At 36.0% G+C, this 16,660-nt stretch overlaps 1 protein-coding gene and 1 pseudogene across 2 annotated transcripts in view; both read left to right on the forward strand.

Moving 5' to 3' along the window:
- Positions 1 to 410: 410 nt before the first annotated feature.
- Positions 411 to 16,660, forward strand: part of SPATS1 (spermatogenesis associated serine rich 1) — a 29,156-nt gene continuing 12,906 nt past the window's right edge. For both annotated transcript variants that reach the window (XM_051997067.1, XM_051997068.1), the window contains exons 1-4: positions 411 to 573; positions 5,518 to 5,656; positions 10,823 to 10,935; positions 12,593 to 12,748. In XM_051997067.1, coding sequence (XP_051853027.1) covers positions 522 to 573; positions 5,518 to 5,656; positions 10,823 to 10,935; positions 12,593 to 12,748 — 460 coding nt within the window. In that variant the 5' untranslated portion in view covers positions 411 to 521. The remainder of the gene's footprint in view (positions 574 to 5,517; positions 5,657 to 10,822; positions 10,936 to 12,592; positions 12,749 to 16,660) is intronic.
- LOC127561806 (60S ribosomal protein L11-like) lies at positions 580 to 3,021 on the forward strand (annotated as a pseudogene).

Genomic DNA, 16,660 nt, shown 5'->3' on the forward strand with positions numbered 1-16,660 from the left:
CCTAGCAACCACCAACAGGTAATGTGAAACAGTTTGTGGTAAAGCAGCTTGATTACTCTCATTCTACAAATGAAAAATCCAATTTTGCTCACATTGCTCTCGCATACAGACCTGCTTTTTTTTTCACCTTTGCTCTTAAGCAGAGTCTCCAACTGTACCACATTTTAGTGGGATCAGGAGCCTGAATGAATATGAAGGGGACAAACCATTCAGAAGGAGGCTGGGGAAAATCGAAAAGGTCGATTCCAACTTAGACAAAGGGAGCTTCTACCACAAGTGAAAAGGAGAAAACACTTTCGAAAAGAGCCGGGTCTCCTTGCCCTGCTGCACGACTACCCCTATCCCCCCCCCATTGAGAATGCACTTAGTATCTCCCGTAACCTAGAAACCAGAGATGGTTGTTACGCTTCCAAGGAGAAGGGAACCAAGCTCGCTTGCCGGGCTCCCTCCAACTTGCTCCTAAGCTCAAGCTGGGCGGCGGAGCATTCTATTAGCTGCAGCTCCAGGTACCCCCTAAGGTGATGGAGCCCAGTGAGTCATTCTCACTCGTTGTGGAGGAGGCGAAGAACGATGGTAGGAAAACCGTGAAGGAGATTTTGGGGGTCTTGGCTGGGGTGAAGGGTGCTGGGAAAAGGTGAACAATAGCTTAACATGGGCTCCAGCACTTAGTACAGAGCCTGAAACATAGCAGATGTTCAATAAATGTTTATTGGTTGATTCGTTCACTGATAGTAGATGCATAACTGTTATTAAGAGTAAGGGATGGGGCAGGTAGGTGGCGCAGTGGACAGAGCACCAGCTCTGAAGTCAGGAGAACCTGAGTTCAAATCTTCTCTCAGACACTTAACACTTTGTAGCTGTGTGACCCTGGGGGAGTCACTTAACCCCAATTGCCTCCGCAAAAAAAAAAAAAAAAAAAGTAAGGGATGTATGAAAAAGAAGGCATAAGTACAGCTATACACACCTCTTAAAGCTCCTTCCTATCCTATAGAATTGTGGGCTCCAATGAAAAGACTTTCCTTGCTAATCCATTCTCCTGGTCACAAGGAGTCTGATATGTAGGTCATTCATGAAGCTCTCATGCTCAAGAAGCTTTGGTGGCTCCCTACTGCCTCTGGAATAAAACAAAAACTCCCTTGTTTGACATTAAATTTCTCCACAAACAGCTGACAGCCTTTCTTTCCAGGATGTTTGCACATTATTCTGCCTCATGTGCCAGTTTTTCATCCAGAAAAACTGTGCTATTTACTGTTCTCAGTGTCTCACATTCCTGTCTTTGCCCAGGCTCTTCCCCATTCCTATAATGCTCTCCCTTGTCACCTCCTATTCTTGAAACCACCAGCGGTTTTAAAACTCAGTTCAGACTTCCTCCTTCCTGTTTCCCCACTTGTTAGTGTTTCCATGCACCACAGTGATGAGCCCTGTTCATTTATTCACCCCGTATTGACTTATCTGTGAACATTTATCAATGGAATGGAATGTAAGATCTTTGAGGACATGGAACATCAATGTTCTTCTTAGCACTGCGACTGACTGATACGTAGTAGGTACTTAATAAATGCTTGTTGATTAGATGATGGATGTGAATCTCCCCAGGGTAGCATTTATGTTCCATTATTGATCAGTAGAAAGGAAAAATTGAACGACTGGCCTTAGCTCTGCAAGATCTAGGGTTAAAAGGTTAGAATCTAGTCCCTTTGGCTTATCTTTACCCATTCTGGCAGCAGCCGAAGAGCGATAGAGAGGTGGCAGACATGATATACCATTCGTTTTAGTTGGGAAAATTGAAGCAGGAAAATCCATAGCCCTTCTGTACATTAGATATTAACTTTCTTGAAAACAGGGCTTAATATTTTTCCTGAGGCAGTTGGGGTTAAGTGACTTGCCCAGGGACACACAGCTAGGAAGTATTAATTGCCTGAGATCACATTTGAACTCAGGTCCTTCTGACTTAAGGGCTGATGCTCTATCCACTGTGCCACCTAGCTGCCCCCAATTAAAAAAAAAAAAGAAAGAAATTGAACTGGCCTCTCACCTGGCACCTCATCATGGCACAAGATCAGGGTGCAAAGGAAAACTCCATGCTGGAACTGTGCATCTGAAAGCGCTGCTTCAACATCTGTGTTGGGGAGAGTGGGACTGGCTGACCCGGGAGATCAAAAGTGTTGGATCGAAGCTCACAGGATAAACCCCAGTGTTCTCCAAAGCTCACTCTTTTGTCAGATCTTTTGGAATCAGGAAAAACAAGAAGATCATCGTTCACCAGGCAGTCATGCTGCCAAAGCTGAAGAGATTCTGGAGAAGGGGCTGAAGGTGCAAGAGCATGAGATAAAGAAAATAAAAACTTCTCAGATACTGGCAACATCCAGAGCATATGGATCTGGGGATTGGATGCAACGCAAACATCATCATCTATGGCTTGGACTTCTATGTGGTGCTGGGCAGGCCCGGGTTCAGCATGGCAGAACATGGTAGCATGAGACAGGCTGCACTGGGGCCAAACACAGAATTGGCAGAGAGGAAGCCATGCATTGGGTCCAGCAGACATGTGATGGCGTCACTCTTCCTGGCAAATAATGTCCTGTTTTCTATTAAAAGGTCAATAAAGTCATCATTGAAGTAGAGAGACAGGGGGAGAGGGAGAGGGAGGAAGGAAGTGAAAGAGAGAAAGGAAGAAAGAGAAAGAAACAAAGGAAAAAAATTGAACTGGGTATAGTTGTGAATATATAAAGCCCTTCACCTGGGAAAGAGAGAAGATGGTGGATCTCTTGAACTCAAGAGTTTAGAGTTGCAGTAGGGATAAGACAATTGAGTTTAGACATAAGACAATTAAGTTTAGCACCAATATAGTAAGTCCCCAAGAGAATCAGAGACTATGAATCCATAATACCAACGAGAGATGCACTTCTAGCATGGGTGAGATGGGGAAAATCAGTCTCCAAAAAGAAAAAAAGTTGAATGGGATACTTTAAAAATGACTCTCTCCAAAGCTCAGTCTTCAGTCCTTCTCTTTCTTTTTTGTTCAAGCCCTCAGAAATTCCATTTACTCTCATAGTTATCTACTTTGTGGGGGTGGGAGAGGTGAGTCCTAAATCTATATTTCAACTCCTGTTCTATTGTTTATATTTCCAGCTATGTTTTGCACTTCTCCATCTGAATGTCCTGCTTTTGACTAAATAGCATTCTCTCTAAAATCAGACTTACATACCCTTCTTGTTCAGTCCTATCCAACTTTTCATTACCCTGTGGACCATACTATCCATGGGGTTTTTTTTGGGCAAATATACTGGGGCTGTCTGCTATTTTCTTTATACATCCTGTCCCTTCTCCCCATCAATTGCCACTTTTGACTTTCCTAATTCTTGTCAATAATAGCTTTCATTTCTCAATCACTAAAGATCAAAACTTTGATCTTTATTATTCTTGATTCTTTTTTCCCCTCACCCTCCTCTGGTAACCCAGTCAGTTACAAGGTTTCCTCTTCCTAGCATCTCTTCTAAAGCATTACGATATAGTGGAGAAGATATTGGACTTGGGACTTGGTTTCTGTCTCAGCTAATAGCTATGTGACTCTTGACAATTCATTTAATCTGTGTCTCATTTTCCTCACGTGTCAAATGAATGTGGTAAACTTGATGGTTCCTTTCACTGTGGTTCCATTCACTTTTAAATTCTGTGATCTTGATTCCATTCATTCATTTCCATGCCCATTGTCACTATTCCAAGAAGGTTCCATTGTCTGTTATTGATATTACTGCAGAAGCTTTCTAACTGATCTATCTACCAGCTTTCAGCCCTTTCATGCTTTATCACCAGTCCGTGTTACAAAGCTATCATGTGAACCTTGGATTCAGTATTGGAGTTTGCGAGAGAGGTATGGGTGGTAGAGAGTAAGATTGTAGATCTGGGAAAACACTGGAAATCACATTTTACACCGGAAGAAACTGAAACTTAGAGATGTTATGTGACTTGATCATGATCACATGGGTAGTAATAAGAACCTAATTCGTGGTTATCTTTCTACTACACTGCCACTAGAAACCTTTTTTTGCAAGGAGGTCTAGAATTGTGATTTCCTTGGTATATGGGATACCTTACAATGAAACTCCTACTCTGAATGCTCTTCAACTTACAGCCTGAGAGAGTTTCCTGGGGAACTGAGAGGTTAAGTGAGTTATTCTGACATAGCCAGTATGTGTTAGAGGAAGGGAACTTGAGCCCAGGTTTTTCTAATTCTCATTACACAATGTTGCCTATCATGAACAGCTTTTTCTTGGGAGCCATATGAGTAAATAAGTTCACTAGAGGACAAAACATAGAGATAAAATGACCAGGAAAGGAGCTCGAAGAAAGACCAAAGTTAGTGGATAAGAGGAAGAAAAGCTAGTACAAGAGTCAGAAAAGAAGGCAGAGAGTTTGGAGGAGAAGGTGTGGTGTCACAGAAGTTAAGGGAGTATTTTTTAAAAGAGAGAGCGTCTATGGGGGAAGCAGTATTTTTAGAAAAAAAAGTCAAGGAGAAAATTTAAAAGACGATAGATAGGTATCAGAGTAGAGAATTCAAGAACGAGAAAAAGGCTTTGGATTTCTCCATGGAGAGGTCTGTAAATATGGAGAGAGTGCCTTCAGTATAGATGTAGCGGGCGGAAAGGAAGGGAAGAGTCATGAAGAAATAGAAGTGGGGGCTGTGATGATGATAAAACGAACATTTATGTGGTTTTGCTGAGTTATATACATGATGATTTTTAATATATATGATATATAATATATGAAGAGAATACATATATAAAATAAATAAGCAAATGAGTACATGGGTAAGTAGGTGGTCCAGTGGATAAAGCACTGAGTGGGGTATCAGGAAGATCTGAGTTCAAATCCAACTTTAGATATTTCCTAGCCTATGTAACCCTAGGCAAATCACTTCATCCCATTTGCCTGTTTCTTTATCTATCAAATGAGCTAGAGAAGGAAATGGCAAACCACTCCAGTATTTTTTATCAAGAAAGCTCCAAATGGGATCACAAAGAGTCAAATACCCCAACATGAGTCATAAAGCAATGTGTATGAAAAAATAGTCAAACATGATTGAAATGACTGAACCCACAAATATAAGCATATGCATAAGTAAATATATTTATACACACACACACACACACACATACACACACACACATATATATAAAATTGAATCTCACAATAATTTTGCGAGGTCAGTGTTGATATCCTCATCTTATAGATGAGAAAACTGAGACAGATGCTAAATGACGTGCCCAAAGTCACACAGCTACTAAGTTAGGATTTGAACTCAGGTCTTCCTGACTAAAATCCCAACATCTTATCTGTTAGGCTATCCAAAAGTAGTATAGACTGTTCTTTTTAGTGAAAGTGGTTTACAGAAAGAAAGAAAAGCAAAATATATTTTGTAATTAGATTTTTTTCACATCTTAGATGAGCTTCAAATACTGAACAAAATGCTGTTTTTGATAATGTTATTAAAGAATTAAAAATATGTTGTGGCAGGTACCAATGGCAATGGCTGTCTGGAGCCTGAGGAACATGGCCCTAGTGTCAATTCACTTACACATCCCGTTCCTTCTTCGTCTGTTGCTGAAAGTTCCTGCTGTCTTCAGGTTCTCCTCAAAGGACAGGCTTCTACTGAGTAAGAATCTGATAAAGATCTATGAACCACTTTAGCCTAATAAAGCTAATAGCCTAAACAGCTCATATTCATATAAGGGATGGCCTGGTAAATATTTAACCAATGGCTCTTAGGGGAAATTGTTACTATGACCTGCTTTTAGATTTAGTGTCCATTATTAACATTTTTTCATCATTTACTTAAATCTGATAAAAATTTATTAATCATTTTAACCTAAAAGAGCTAATAAGTTAAACAGCTTGTATTTATACAATATTGGGTTGGTAAAGGTTTAACAAATGGTTCTTGGGAAAAAAGATGCCTACTGTACCTTTTTAAGTTTAATATCCATTGTTAATAGTTTCCTATCACTTTCTTAAAGATCTATGAATCATTTTAGTTTAATGGAGTTAAAAGCCTAAACAGCTCATATTTATACAAGAGTAGACTGGTGAATAGTTAACAACTGACTCTTGGGGAAGAAATGTACCCATTCTACATTTTAAGTTTAATATGACATTTTCCCATCACTTTCTTAAGTTGAGGCAATCAACAAAAATAAATCAACCAAAAAATGGTTTATAGTATTTGCCAATTTCTGCAATATAAATCCTCATATTGAAAATTGAACAATTGACTTTCATGATCCAATTCAAGCTGGCTCTACCTTTATATAATAATAACCTATTTCTATAGCATTTTTGAGATTCACAGAGTATCTTGCTCATAACATCTCTGTAACTAAATAACATAAGCACTGTTGTTTAGTCATTTCAGTCATGTCTATGTATGATCCCATTTGGGATTATTATTATTATGATTATTATTGGTAAAGCTACTGGAGTGTTTTTTTTTTTTTTGCCATTTCCTTTATCAATTCACTTTATAATGAGGAAAAATTAAGGCAAACAGGATGAAGTGTCTTGCCCAGGATTACACAGTTTAAGAAGTGTCTGAGACCACATTTGAGCTCAGATCTTCTTAAATTGAGGCACAGCTCTCTATCTACCACAACACCTAGCATAAAAATTATATTCCCCATTTCAGAGGTGAGGAAATTGAAAATATTTTAATATTTAATATATTTATCTTATATATATTTAAACTATCTGCATGTGCTTAAAGCCATGAAAAGCTTCTGGAAAGGAGCTTGAAAAGAGGCCAAAATTAGTGGGAAAGATGAAGAAAAGCTAGTAAAAGAGTCAGAGAAGAAGGCAAAGAGATTGGAGGAGAAGGTACAGTGTCACAGGACTTGGACCAACTTCCCATACTCTTAACTCTCAAAAGCTAGAATCAGGTCACCCCTCTTGATGCCACTCTTCTATCCCTAGAGATGGGATGGGCTAAGAAGGAGAGCAAGGATGATATGCTGTGAGGGTGAACTGAAAGCCAAATCCTAAAAATTGAGTGTGAGCATTTTACACCTCGGAAATCAGCAAATTTACAAATCAATGTCTGATTGATTGTTTTGTTGATTGTATAGACTCAGGGCAGTGCAAGAAACCACGATGATAATGCAGAATAAACTTCTCAGTGTTTGGTGGTGTGGTTTTGGAGAACCAGTTAAACATTTACTAGCACAACTCCAGCTAGAATCACAATCTGGGAAGAGAGGAAAATGAAACAAAACGATGGTCTTATAGAATACTGAGGGTGGAATGTATTATTGATGGTCTGGGTCAAACATCACTCACAAGTACTCTCCAAGCTCTGAATCACCTGTATTCTCCCTGAGCAGTCTCTGTTTTCTCTGGAAACTATAATGCTCAGAAATCATCTTCTCATATATCAATATATCAAATATGATAAATTCATAAGAGGGTAAAATGTTAAGAAAGGAGAAGAAGATGAGATCACTTCTAGCTGGAAGGATCAGAGAAAGCCAGACCAGTATTTACTGACAGTTTCTACCTGGATGGTTTTGATATTACCAAATAAAGTTCTTTCTAGTCAAGGAAATACTTATTTGGAAAGTTTTTCCCAAAGCATTATTTAAGGAAGAGTTAGAGTTAACTGTCTCTGACTTTGAGTTTATTAATAAACCAGGCTAGTTCACATATAGAAATTTAAATAGCTAAAATAGTGTAGTGACATCTTTTCATTAGAGGAAAACTTAAGGATATTTCTATAGGGAGATTTTTTGGGGAGAGTCAGTAGGAAATTAATTTTGTAATTGATGATGCAAAAATAATGAATGAATTAATTAAAATAAAGTCATTTGAATGAGGGAAAAGGAAATTATTATGTGTTTCTAAATGTAATATATTTTTGTGTCTTTTAAATTAGACAGCAAGATATTGCAAGCAGAGAGCACTGGGCTTGCAGTCACCAAGACTGGAGTTCAAGCCTGGCTTCAGACATTATCTGTGTGACTCTGGGCTTAATTTTAACACTTCATCTCTGTTTACATTAGTTTACTCTGGGTTGTGAAATGATAATAAAATCTATCTCCTAGAGTTGTATAGAGGATCAAATGAGATGGTATTTATGAAGGACTTAGTATAGTGCTTGGCACATAGTTGTTGTTGTAATCATTATTATTATTATTATTATTAACCTGGCATAACCCTGACTGCCTCATCCAAGTTACAGCTCTCTTTTATTTTTTGGAGGGGAGGGGTCAGGCTAGGGTTGAATAAAGGAGGCTTTATTTTAAGCTTAAAAAAATCACAGTTTTTTAAAAAGTTGGGCACATTAGAAATTTATGCAAGCCTTTTAATTTTCTTAAAATGAGAAGAAAATATTGAGGAAGGATTTAATAAAATAGATTAATCTCTGTGTTAATTCTAGATTTAATCAGACATGCTCAGTTGCTTTATTTCCTGTCTATCAAAATACATGCTATGATAATAAAAGGGCCATGGGATTTATAGCTAAAAGGAAATTTAGTGATCACTTAGTTCAACACATTCATTTCCTACAATGTGAGAAACAAACACACACACACAGAAAGGTCCAAGGTCACAGCAAAGTTAGAATTTAAACTCGGGTTTTCTGGCTCTATTTCCAGTATTTGGTACAATTCTAGGATAGGATATATAGGATGACAGTGGAGCTCAATCTGTGGAATACCAATAATGGCTATCATTTGGCAATCTGAAATAACTGAGGAAACAAAGGTTCGAATTTCTGAGTTGCGTAAACAAATGGGGACCAAGCTCTTCAGTTTAGCACTGTACTTCAAATATAAGGATAGATAGATTTTTTTTCTTTTTTTGCATCAAAAGAAAAAAATTAACAAGATGTAAATCAGGATACAAGATTAAATAATCTGATTTCTGAGGAGAGACTAAGGACTTTCCAAGTTGGGAAGGAGAATGAATGAATTTTAAGAATTGAGGACAGTAAATAGGTGCAATTCTCTGAAATCAGAAAAAGAAGTGTCCTATTCCCCACAATTGTCTGTTTTCAGTCAAAGGAACAAAGAAACGGTAACTGACCAGTTTTTAAGATACTGGAGCCAGTTTTCAGATAAGGGTCAGTTTTCAGATAAAACGTATGAGTTGCTTGAGATATAATAAAATTCCTTGTATCAGTTTTGGGATCTGATTGGGTTTCTGGTCAGCAAAACTCAGGTCCTTAGTTAAAATTCTTGTTGTTTGTCAGTAAGCAATAGGTAGAGGTGGTCTAGCTTACCAGTTATGAAGGGCTAGGTTCAAACAATGCAGTAGTTTTCTCATAATTCCCACATTTGAATAATTTTTTTCACAAGACAGAAATTGGACTAAACCTACAACTGAATACAAAGGAAATTGAGCTAGTTCCAGAATTGAGTCAGAAGAGATGACTTGTTCACTAAATTCCCAAAATTCCATCCATGTTGAACATATGTAATCAATGAATACTTGTGGAAATCAATTAGTATTTATGTGAGTATTGGGGATACCCAGAAAAGTATAAGACAACCTCTAGCCTCAAGAAATTTATAGTTTAATGAGGGGAGACAACAGGCAAGTAGTTGTGTATAAACAAGCTATCTCCAGGGTAAATTGGAGATAATCTCAGATGGAAGGCACTAAGGTTAAGGGGGTTGAGAAATGACTTGTAAAAAGTGAGACGTTTGGGGTAGCTAGACTTGGAGGCAGGAGGACCCGAGTTCAAATGGGCCCTCAGTCTCTTAATACTTACTAGCTGTGTGACCCTGGGCAAGTCACTTAACCCAATTGCCTCCCCTTCTCCCCCCACAAAATAAAATAAAATAAATAAACTAAACTAAGATGGTGAGACATTAGCTGGGATATGAAGAAAGTCAGTGAAACCCAGAGGGAGAGAAAAGAAGGGAAAAAATTCCAGGTATAGAGTGAAATTGGTAAAGGTGCCTGGATCTGGGAGACAGTGTTAAGTTGTAGGAACAGTGAGCAGCCCAGTGTCCCTGAGGCAGAGAGTGCTTGGGGCAGGAAGAAAAAAGACCGCTGGAAAGGTAGGAAGGAATGCTATGGAGGATTTTAAAAGCCAAATAGAGGATTCTGTATCTGATTTTGGAGGTTATAGGGAACAAATGGAATTTATTGAATGTGTGTGTGTGTGTGTGTGTGTGTTTGAGAGAGAGAGAGAGAGAGAGAGAGAGAGAGAGAGAGAGAGAGAGAGAAACAGACAGACAAAGAGGAAGAAAAATAGAGACTGACAGAGAGAGAGAAGAGAGGAAGACAGAGACAGAGACAGATAACAGACAAATAGTATTTAAATTAATATTATATAAATATACATAATTAGGTTATAATGATGACACAAATTTATATATTTGTAGTTATTATACTATAATTTTATATAAATTTATATGACATATTTTATACATTTATACTACATACATTTATACAATACCTATATTTATTATATCATATAACATTATACATGTTTTATTATGTATTTTATTGTATCATTATAACATTATATCATATACATTTATATAAATTCTTTTATAGAGTGCTTTCCCAAGGGTTGTTGGGTTGGGAAAAGGGAAGTATCTTGTAGACCTTGAAGTGTTGTAGAAATGTTATAGAAATAATTATTGTATAGCTGTTAGTTACTAAATGGTAGAGTTTTGCCTTACTCTAGTCACAGAGATAGCCACATAAGTGTGGAATGAATGAATTAGCTCCAGTTTACTTCTCACCAGAGCTCATTATCTCTGGATCAGTCTCAGCACATACACACAAAAAATGAGAATCTTTTCTGCTTCCTTTGTAGTCCTCCTACTGCGGATGCCGAGCTGCTGCCCAGGACATCACCTTTTGCCATCGATGATCCTCTGGCAACAAAAGTTATAGAGAATGAATATCCAAAGGAAATCAGTCTGCTCAGTGAGTGAAGTCAAAATCTGGGCCTGGGTCTTAAAAGTCCCCAGCAGGAGTAAGCTCTGGGGAGGGGGATTTCTTATATGGGATATGTGGCTTGCCTGACACTCTCCCCTTCCATCTGTCCCCCTTCAAAAAAAATCCAAACAAGACAAAGCAAAAATGTCAATGAGTAGTTATTGCAGTGGCAGTTGACAGTGAACTCAGGAGGAAGATTAGTACAATTAAAGGAGTTCTTAACTTTTTTTGTGTATCATGGATCCCTCTGGAAAAATCAGAAGAATGCTTTTAAAATTATAAAATAAAATACTGTAAATACTATGAAATAAAAAATTATAAAATTATAAAACTATAAAATAAAAATTATAAAAAATATGATTATAATAAAAATATAAAATAATAATAAGATATAATATAAATTTTTAAATTCTCTATCCTAATTCACAGACCCCCTGAAATCTATTCATGAGTTTCATGGGGATATATGTGTCTGTGGCCCTAGAATTTCAAAGAAAACTAATTATGATAAAATAATTAATAAAAGTATATATCACAAATATGAATGTATAAGTTATATATGATATATAAAATACATAAATATACATTTATAGAATATCTATATATAATATATGACTTTATATTTTATCAATAAAGATGTGAATTTATATATTTATATACATATCCATATATTTATATGTACATATAAATAGGGAAATCTAATATAACAATATATTTATGTATTTATATATAAAATATAGAACATTTTTATAAGTTTATATGAATAGAAATATTATAATATTGTTGATGTTGTTCAGCCTTCTTTATTGAGGACCAATAATATCACAAGAGTGATATATTGAAATTAGCATCACTCTTTCTTCCTGAGTCTGTATATGGCTTGGATGCAGTGGGTGACCTTGATCTTTTAAAATGAAGTCTTTCCCAGGCTCAGTTTGTTTGAGTCAATGCCCTTTCAATGTACAAGGTACAAAGTGAGACAAAAGATGATCTAATGAAATTATTTTTGGTTCCAGCCAGAAATTTTGAGGTCTTCCTTTCCCAGATTGATATACAAATATGACATATATATGTATATATAATATGATTATAATAAAAATATAAAATAATAATAAAATATAATATAATTTTTAAAATTCCCTATCCTAATTCACAGACCCCCTGAAATCTATTCATGAGTTTCTTGGGGATATATGTGTCTGTGGCCCTCAGGTTAAAAACTCCTGGTATAGAATGAGTTCCCAGTTTCCTTTGCCACTTCAGAACACCCCTTTATACCATATAGCTGGTTTGAAGTGAGAAGGAAAAATAAAAAAGAAATTTTTTGACTTTCTATTTCTCTGTCTCTCCCCTTCTTTTCTTTTCTCTCTCCTGCTTTCTTTTTCTCTTTATTTTAAAAGATATTTTGTCTATATCAGTTATTTTCAGAAGAAAACATAAAAAACTCCCCACTCACCCCTTCCTGTTCCTTAAAGCTTATAAAGATCTGAGAGTAGGGCAAAGAAAGCAATTACCTTCCTTGCTAAAGTTGTATAGCTACTGAGCACATTTAAGAAGGTCCATTCCAATACAATTATTTTAAAAATTCTTTTATTGAATGATATAAATACTTCTTATAGTTGTATTTTCTTATGTCTTTCCAAAGATCAAAAAGATGAAGAATGGAGTTTTTATCCAAGACATGGACATCTTCATACCTATCATAAGGGGAAAAAGTGTCATTTCGATGGTGTCTTTCGGGCATACCAGAGATTTTCAACAGAGATAACATTGGACAAATGTTTTGGGAGGAAAAAATATGGTAATTCCCCCCGTCCCCCATTTTTCTATTCTTCAATGTCTTCCTCCAATAAACACTTACTCTTAAGTCTGGAAGAATTCCCTGGAAGTCAATGACAAGCTTTGGCGAGTTCTACCAAATTGGAAAGGCTTTCTGTCTAGGTGTGTTGATAATAAGAATAGCTTTTAGTTTTTCAAGGCATTTTATATATTCTGTCTCCCTTGATTCTCACATATTCCTGTGAGATAGGTGCTTTTTATCTTCCTTTGACAGAAGAGGAAATCACACCTAAAAATGGTTCATTGTCTAGGACCATATAATTAGTCTGAGGTAGGATTAGATCTTGGGGCTTCCTGAATCCTAGTTCAAGATCAGGCTTCCTTCCACTATGCCACACTGAATGAATGATGTTGGACTTGCCAAACCATGGCAATCATAGTGAAATCTAATTAGGTTAAGCACCAAACTTGACTATAAGGTGGGGGGAGGGTGAAGGATATATTCTGGAGCCATAACTCTTGAAAACTATCTACTGAATAATAAGAGGATTGAAACCTGTTTTAGTGGAATGAGTATTTATGTGGATGAAATCTTAAATCCTTGATGTATTGAATTGTCAATAAGCTAAAAGGTCAGAGGATGTTATTTCCCAGCTTCATGTTACTTCATAGGAAGGCATTGCAAATCAATGAAATTCAATTATTTCTTAATGAAATTTCATTTTTTCAATAAGGAAAAATATATTTTATCTCCTTCCCACCTCGCTCCCCATTAAAAAAGAATAAATATCAAATTTCAATTTAATAAACTTCTAGTATGTACAAAGGACACATATATCCCCAAGAAACTCATGAATAGATTTCAGGGGGTCTGTGAATTAGGATAGGGAATTTTAAAAATTATATTATATTTTATTATTATTTTATATTTTTATTATAAACATGAAGATGGGAGCAAGAGTAGGTCATAGGGATGGAGAAAATAAATTCCATTATAGAAACGTTGGCATCCTACTGGAACATTACCCTTTTATGTGAAGGAGAAAATCAGGCTCAATATGGATTACTTTCAGCTTGGAAATCACAGCACATATGTAGAGACATATTTTTACTTACCTCTGAGTTTTATAATATGGTAATGTTGCATTAAAATCATCACATATGTGTGCTTTTTTGTTGGTTATTAATAGAAAACCTTACTGAAGTCCAAAGAAAAGTATTTCTACTTTGCTTATGTTCTAGTTTCAGACATTAACATTGCATTTTCCTTTCTACAGTTCTAAGCCTAAATTAATTGTGCAGTTGAGTCAGACTCTTTGTGACCCCATTTGGATTTTCTTGGCAAAGATAGTGGTATGGCTTGCCAATTTTTTTTCTGTAGCTCACTTTTACAAATGAAGAAACTGAGGCAAAAAGGATTAAATGACTTGCCCAGAGTCATATAGATGGTGTCTAAAGTTGGATTTGAACTGAAGGAGTCTTTCTGACTCCAGGTCCAGTGTTCTATCTACTTCATCATCTAGCTGCCCATATTGTTAATTAACTTTTTCCATACAATTTTTTTGACCATTTATCTCTTGGGGATCTCTGAATGGAAAGTTCGTTCACTCTTTGTATTATCTATTACATTCTCATGTGCATATCTTCTATCTGCTATCCTCTTAGATACATGGGTTTATTTTACTATTCATTACTCGTGGAACTGACTTTTCACTACAGTGAAAAGTCAGCCTTGTATATATTGCTTGATAATCTGATAGCAACTAGGGGTTAAATAACCAATGGGGTGGAACTGTCCTTGGTATTCTTCATTCCCCTTAAAAAAGATTTCAGTTGTTTTTGGAATTTATCTCTTACATTTTAAGGAGTCCATTCCTGTGGTAAACTGAAGGTCATACTTGATCAACAGACAGAAGCCAGGGAATATGAAAAGAGATTAGTTCTTGCTGGAGGCGTTATTTTTTAAATTTAATTTAAAATTTTTTTATTATTATAGCTTTTTATTTACAAGATATATGCATGGATAATTTTTTCAGCATTGACCTTTGCAAAACCTTTTGTTCCAATTTTTTTCTTCCTCTCCACCCTCTCCCCCAGATGGCAGTAGACCAATACATACTAAATATGTTAAAGTAGATGTTAAATACAATATATGTATACATATCCATATAGTTATTTTGCTGCACAAGAAGAATCGGACTTTGAAATAATATAAGATTAACCTGAGAAGGAAATCAAAAATGCAAGTGAACAAAAACAGAGGGATTGGAAATGCAATGTAGTGGTTCCCACTCATTTCCCAGATTCTTTTGCTGGATATAGCTGGTTCTATTCAATTGAACAATGGAACTGATTTGGTTCATCTCATTGTTGAAGAGAGTCACAGTTCATCAGAATTGATCTGTGGTGTTCTTTAAATGAATCAAAGACTAGCTTAAAAGATAACTTGAAATTTTGGAAGAAAGGGTTGGAAAGAAATTGAGTCATATGATTTGGGGCTTTAATTAAGGAAAGAGAGTGCTCAGCCTAATCCACAGGGAAGCCATAGGTAGGGTTAGCAGATTTGGAGCCCTGTATATATAGCTTTGTGTTGATTTCATAGCCTTCTGATTTGTGGCTTGGTTTCTTAGTATCAAACTGGACTGCCCTATCATCATGATAGTAACATTTAAATTTTATTAGATGATTTTATTTTATTGCTTATCTTAGAATTGCTAACACCATTTTAGGGAAAAGGTTCTTAACTTTTTAAAAAATATAGATGCTTTTAACCTAGGGTAAAATCCATAGATGGTTTTTTTTTTCAGAATGATGTTTTTAAATACATAAAATAACATAACATAGAATAATTAAGGAAACCAATTGTATTAAAATTCAGTTGTCAAAACATTAGAAAGAAATTCATTGACACCATTTAAAAGCCTATGACAAAAGGAGACAGAGATCAAAATAAATGAATTGCTAATTATTATATAATAATTTTATATTATGTATAATTAATTGTAAACCTATATAGAGTACATGTGTGTATTGCTCATGTCTGTGCTCAGAATAGTCTGTCTAGGTATGGCTCTTGGGAATATATTAACCGAGAGTATCCTACTTCTACCCTCATCCAAGGGAGATGAGAAACAGGAGATTGGTGCCAGAGGCTGGTCATTGGGCTTTTCACACCAAAAAGGTACTAGGCTAGAATTATAATTCTCTGCCCTCCACATATATTATTAAGCTAGATTAAATAATTTTTAGGTTCAAGCTGCACTCAGATTGTTATCCCTTAACAGGGAAGGAGTGCCTGAAGCAATATATACAAGATTTGACTTTTCATCTGAAGTAAATTCCACAAAGACCACTAGTACTGAGTAGTAAAATAAACCCATATATCTAAGCTATAGCAGATATCAGAGCAGACATGCAGATGAGAATAAAATAGATAATACAAAGAGTGAATGAATTTTCCACTCAGAGATAATTATTTTAGTTCAACTAAGAGAATCCTAGATCTTACTTAAAGGGAAATTCCTCCAATTATCTAGTGTAGTAGTACACTAGAGTAGTAAACTAGGAACGTGATTAAGGTGCTAGGTCCTCTAAATGTTGTTTTTCCCCCAGAGTCTTTTTCTTCCTTCCCAGACCTCTCCTTGAAGAAAATCTGGACCCACATATCTCCTCTCTCAAAACTGGGAGAATGGAGAAATTCAGTGGGAAATAAAGATAATGTAAAAACAAAATAGTGATAATTTTTTGAAAGACAAATTATAATGACCACACTTGATCCCACAAAAGAGATATGAAAAAGCACATTCTTTACTCCTCAGAGGAGGAACACTGCATATACTCCATATAATGTCAGATACCATTGATGGGTTGATGTAGCTTTACCAAACTTTTTTTTTTGTTGTTTATTTTTGGTCTCTGGGAAAAGGAGGGAAGG

The sequence above is a fragment of the Antechinus flavipes genome, chromosome 4 (genome assembly GCF_016432865.1).
Source record: "Antechinus flavipes isolate AdamAnt ecotype Samford, QLD, Australia chromosome 4, AdamAnt_v2, whole genome shotgun sequence".
NCBI classification, from domain to species: domain Eukaryota; kingdom Metazoa; phylum Chordata; class Mammalia; order Dasyuromorphia; family Dasyuridae; genus Antechinus; species Antechinus flavipes.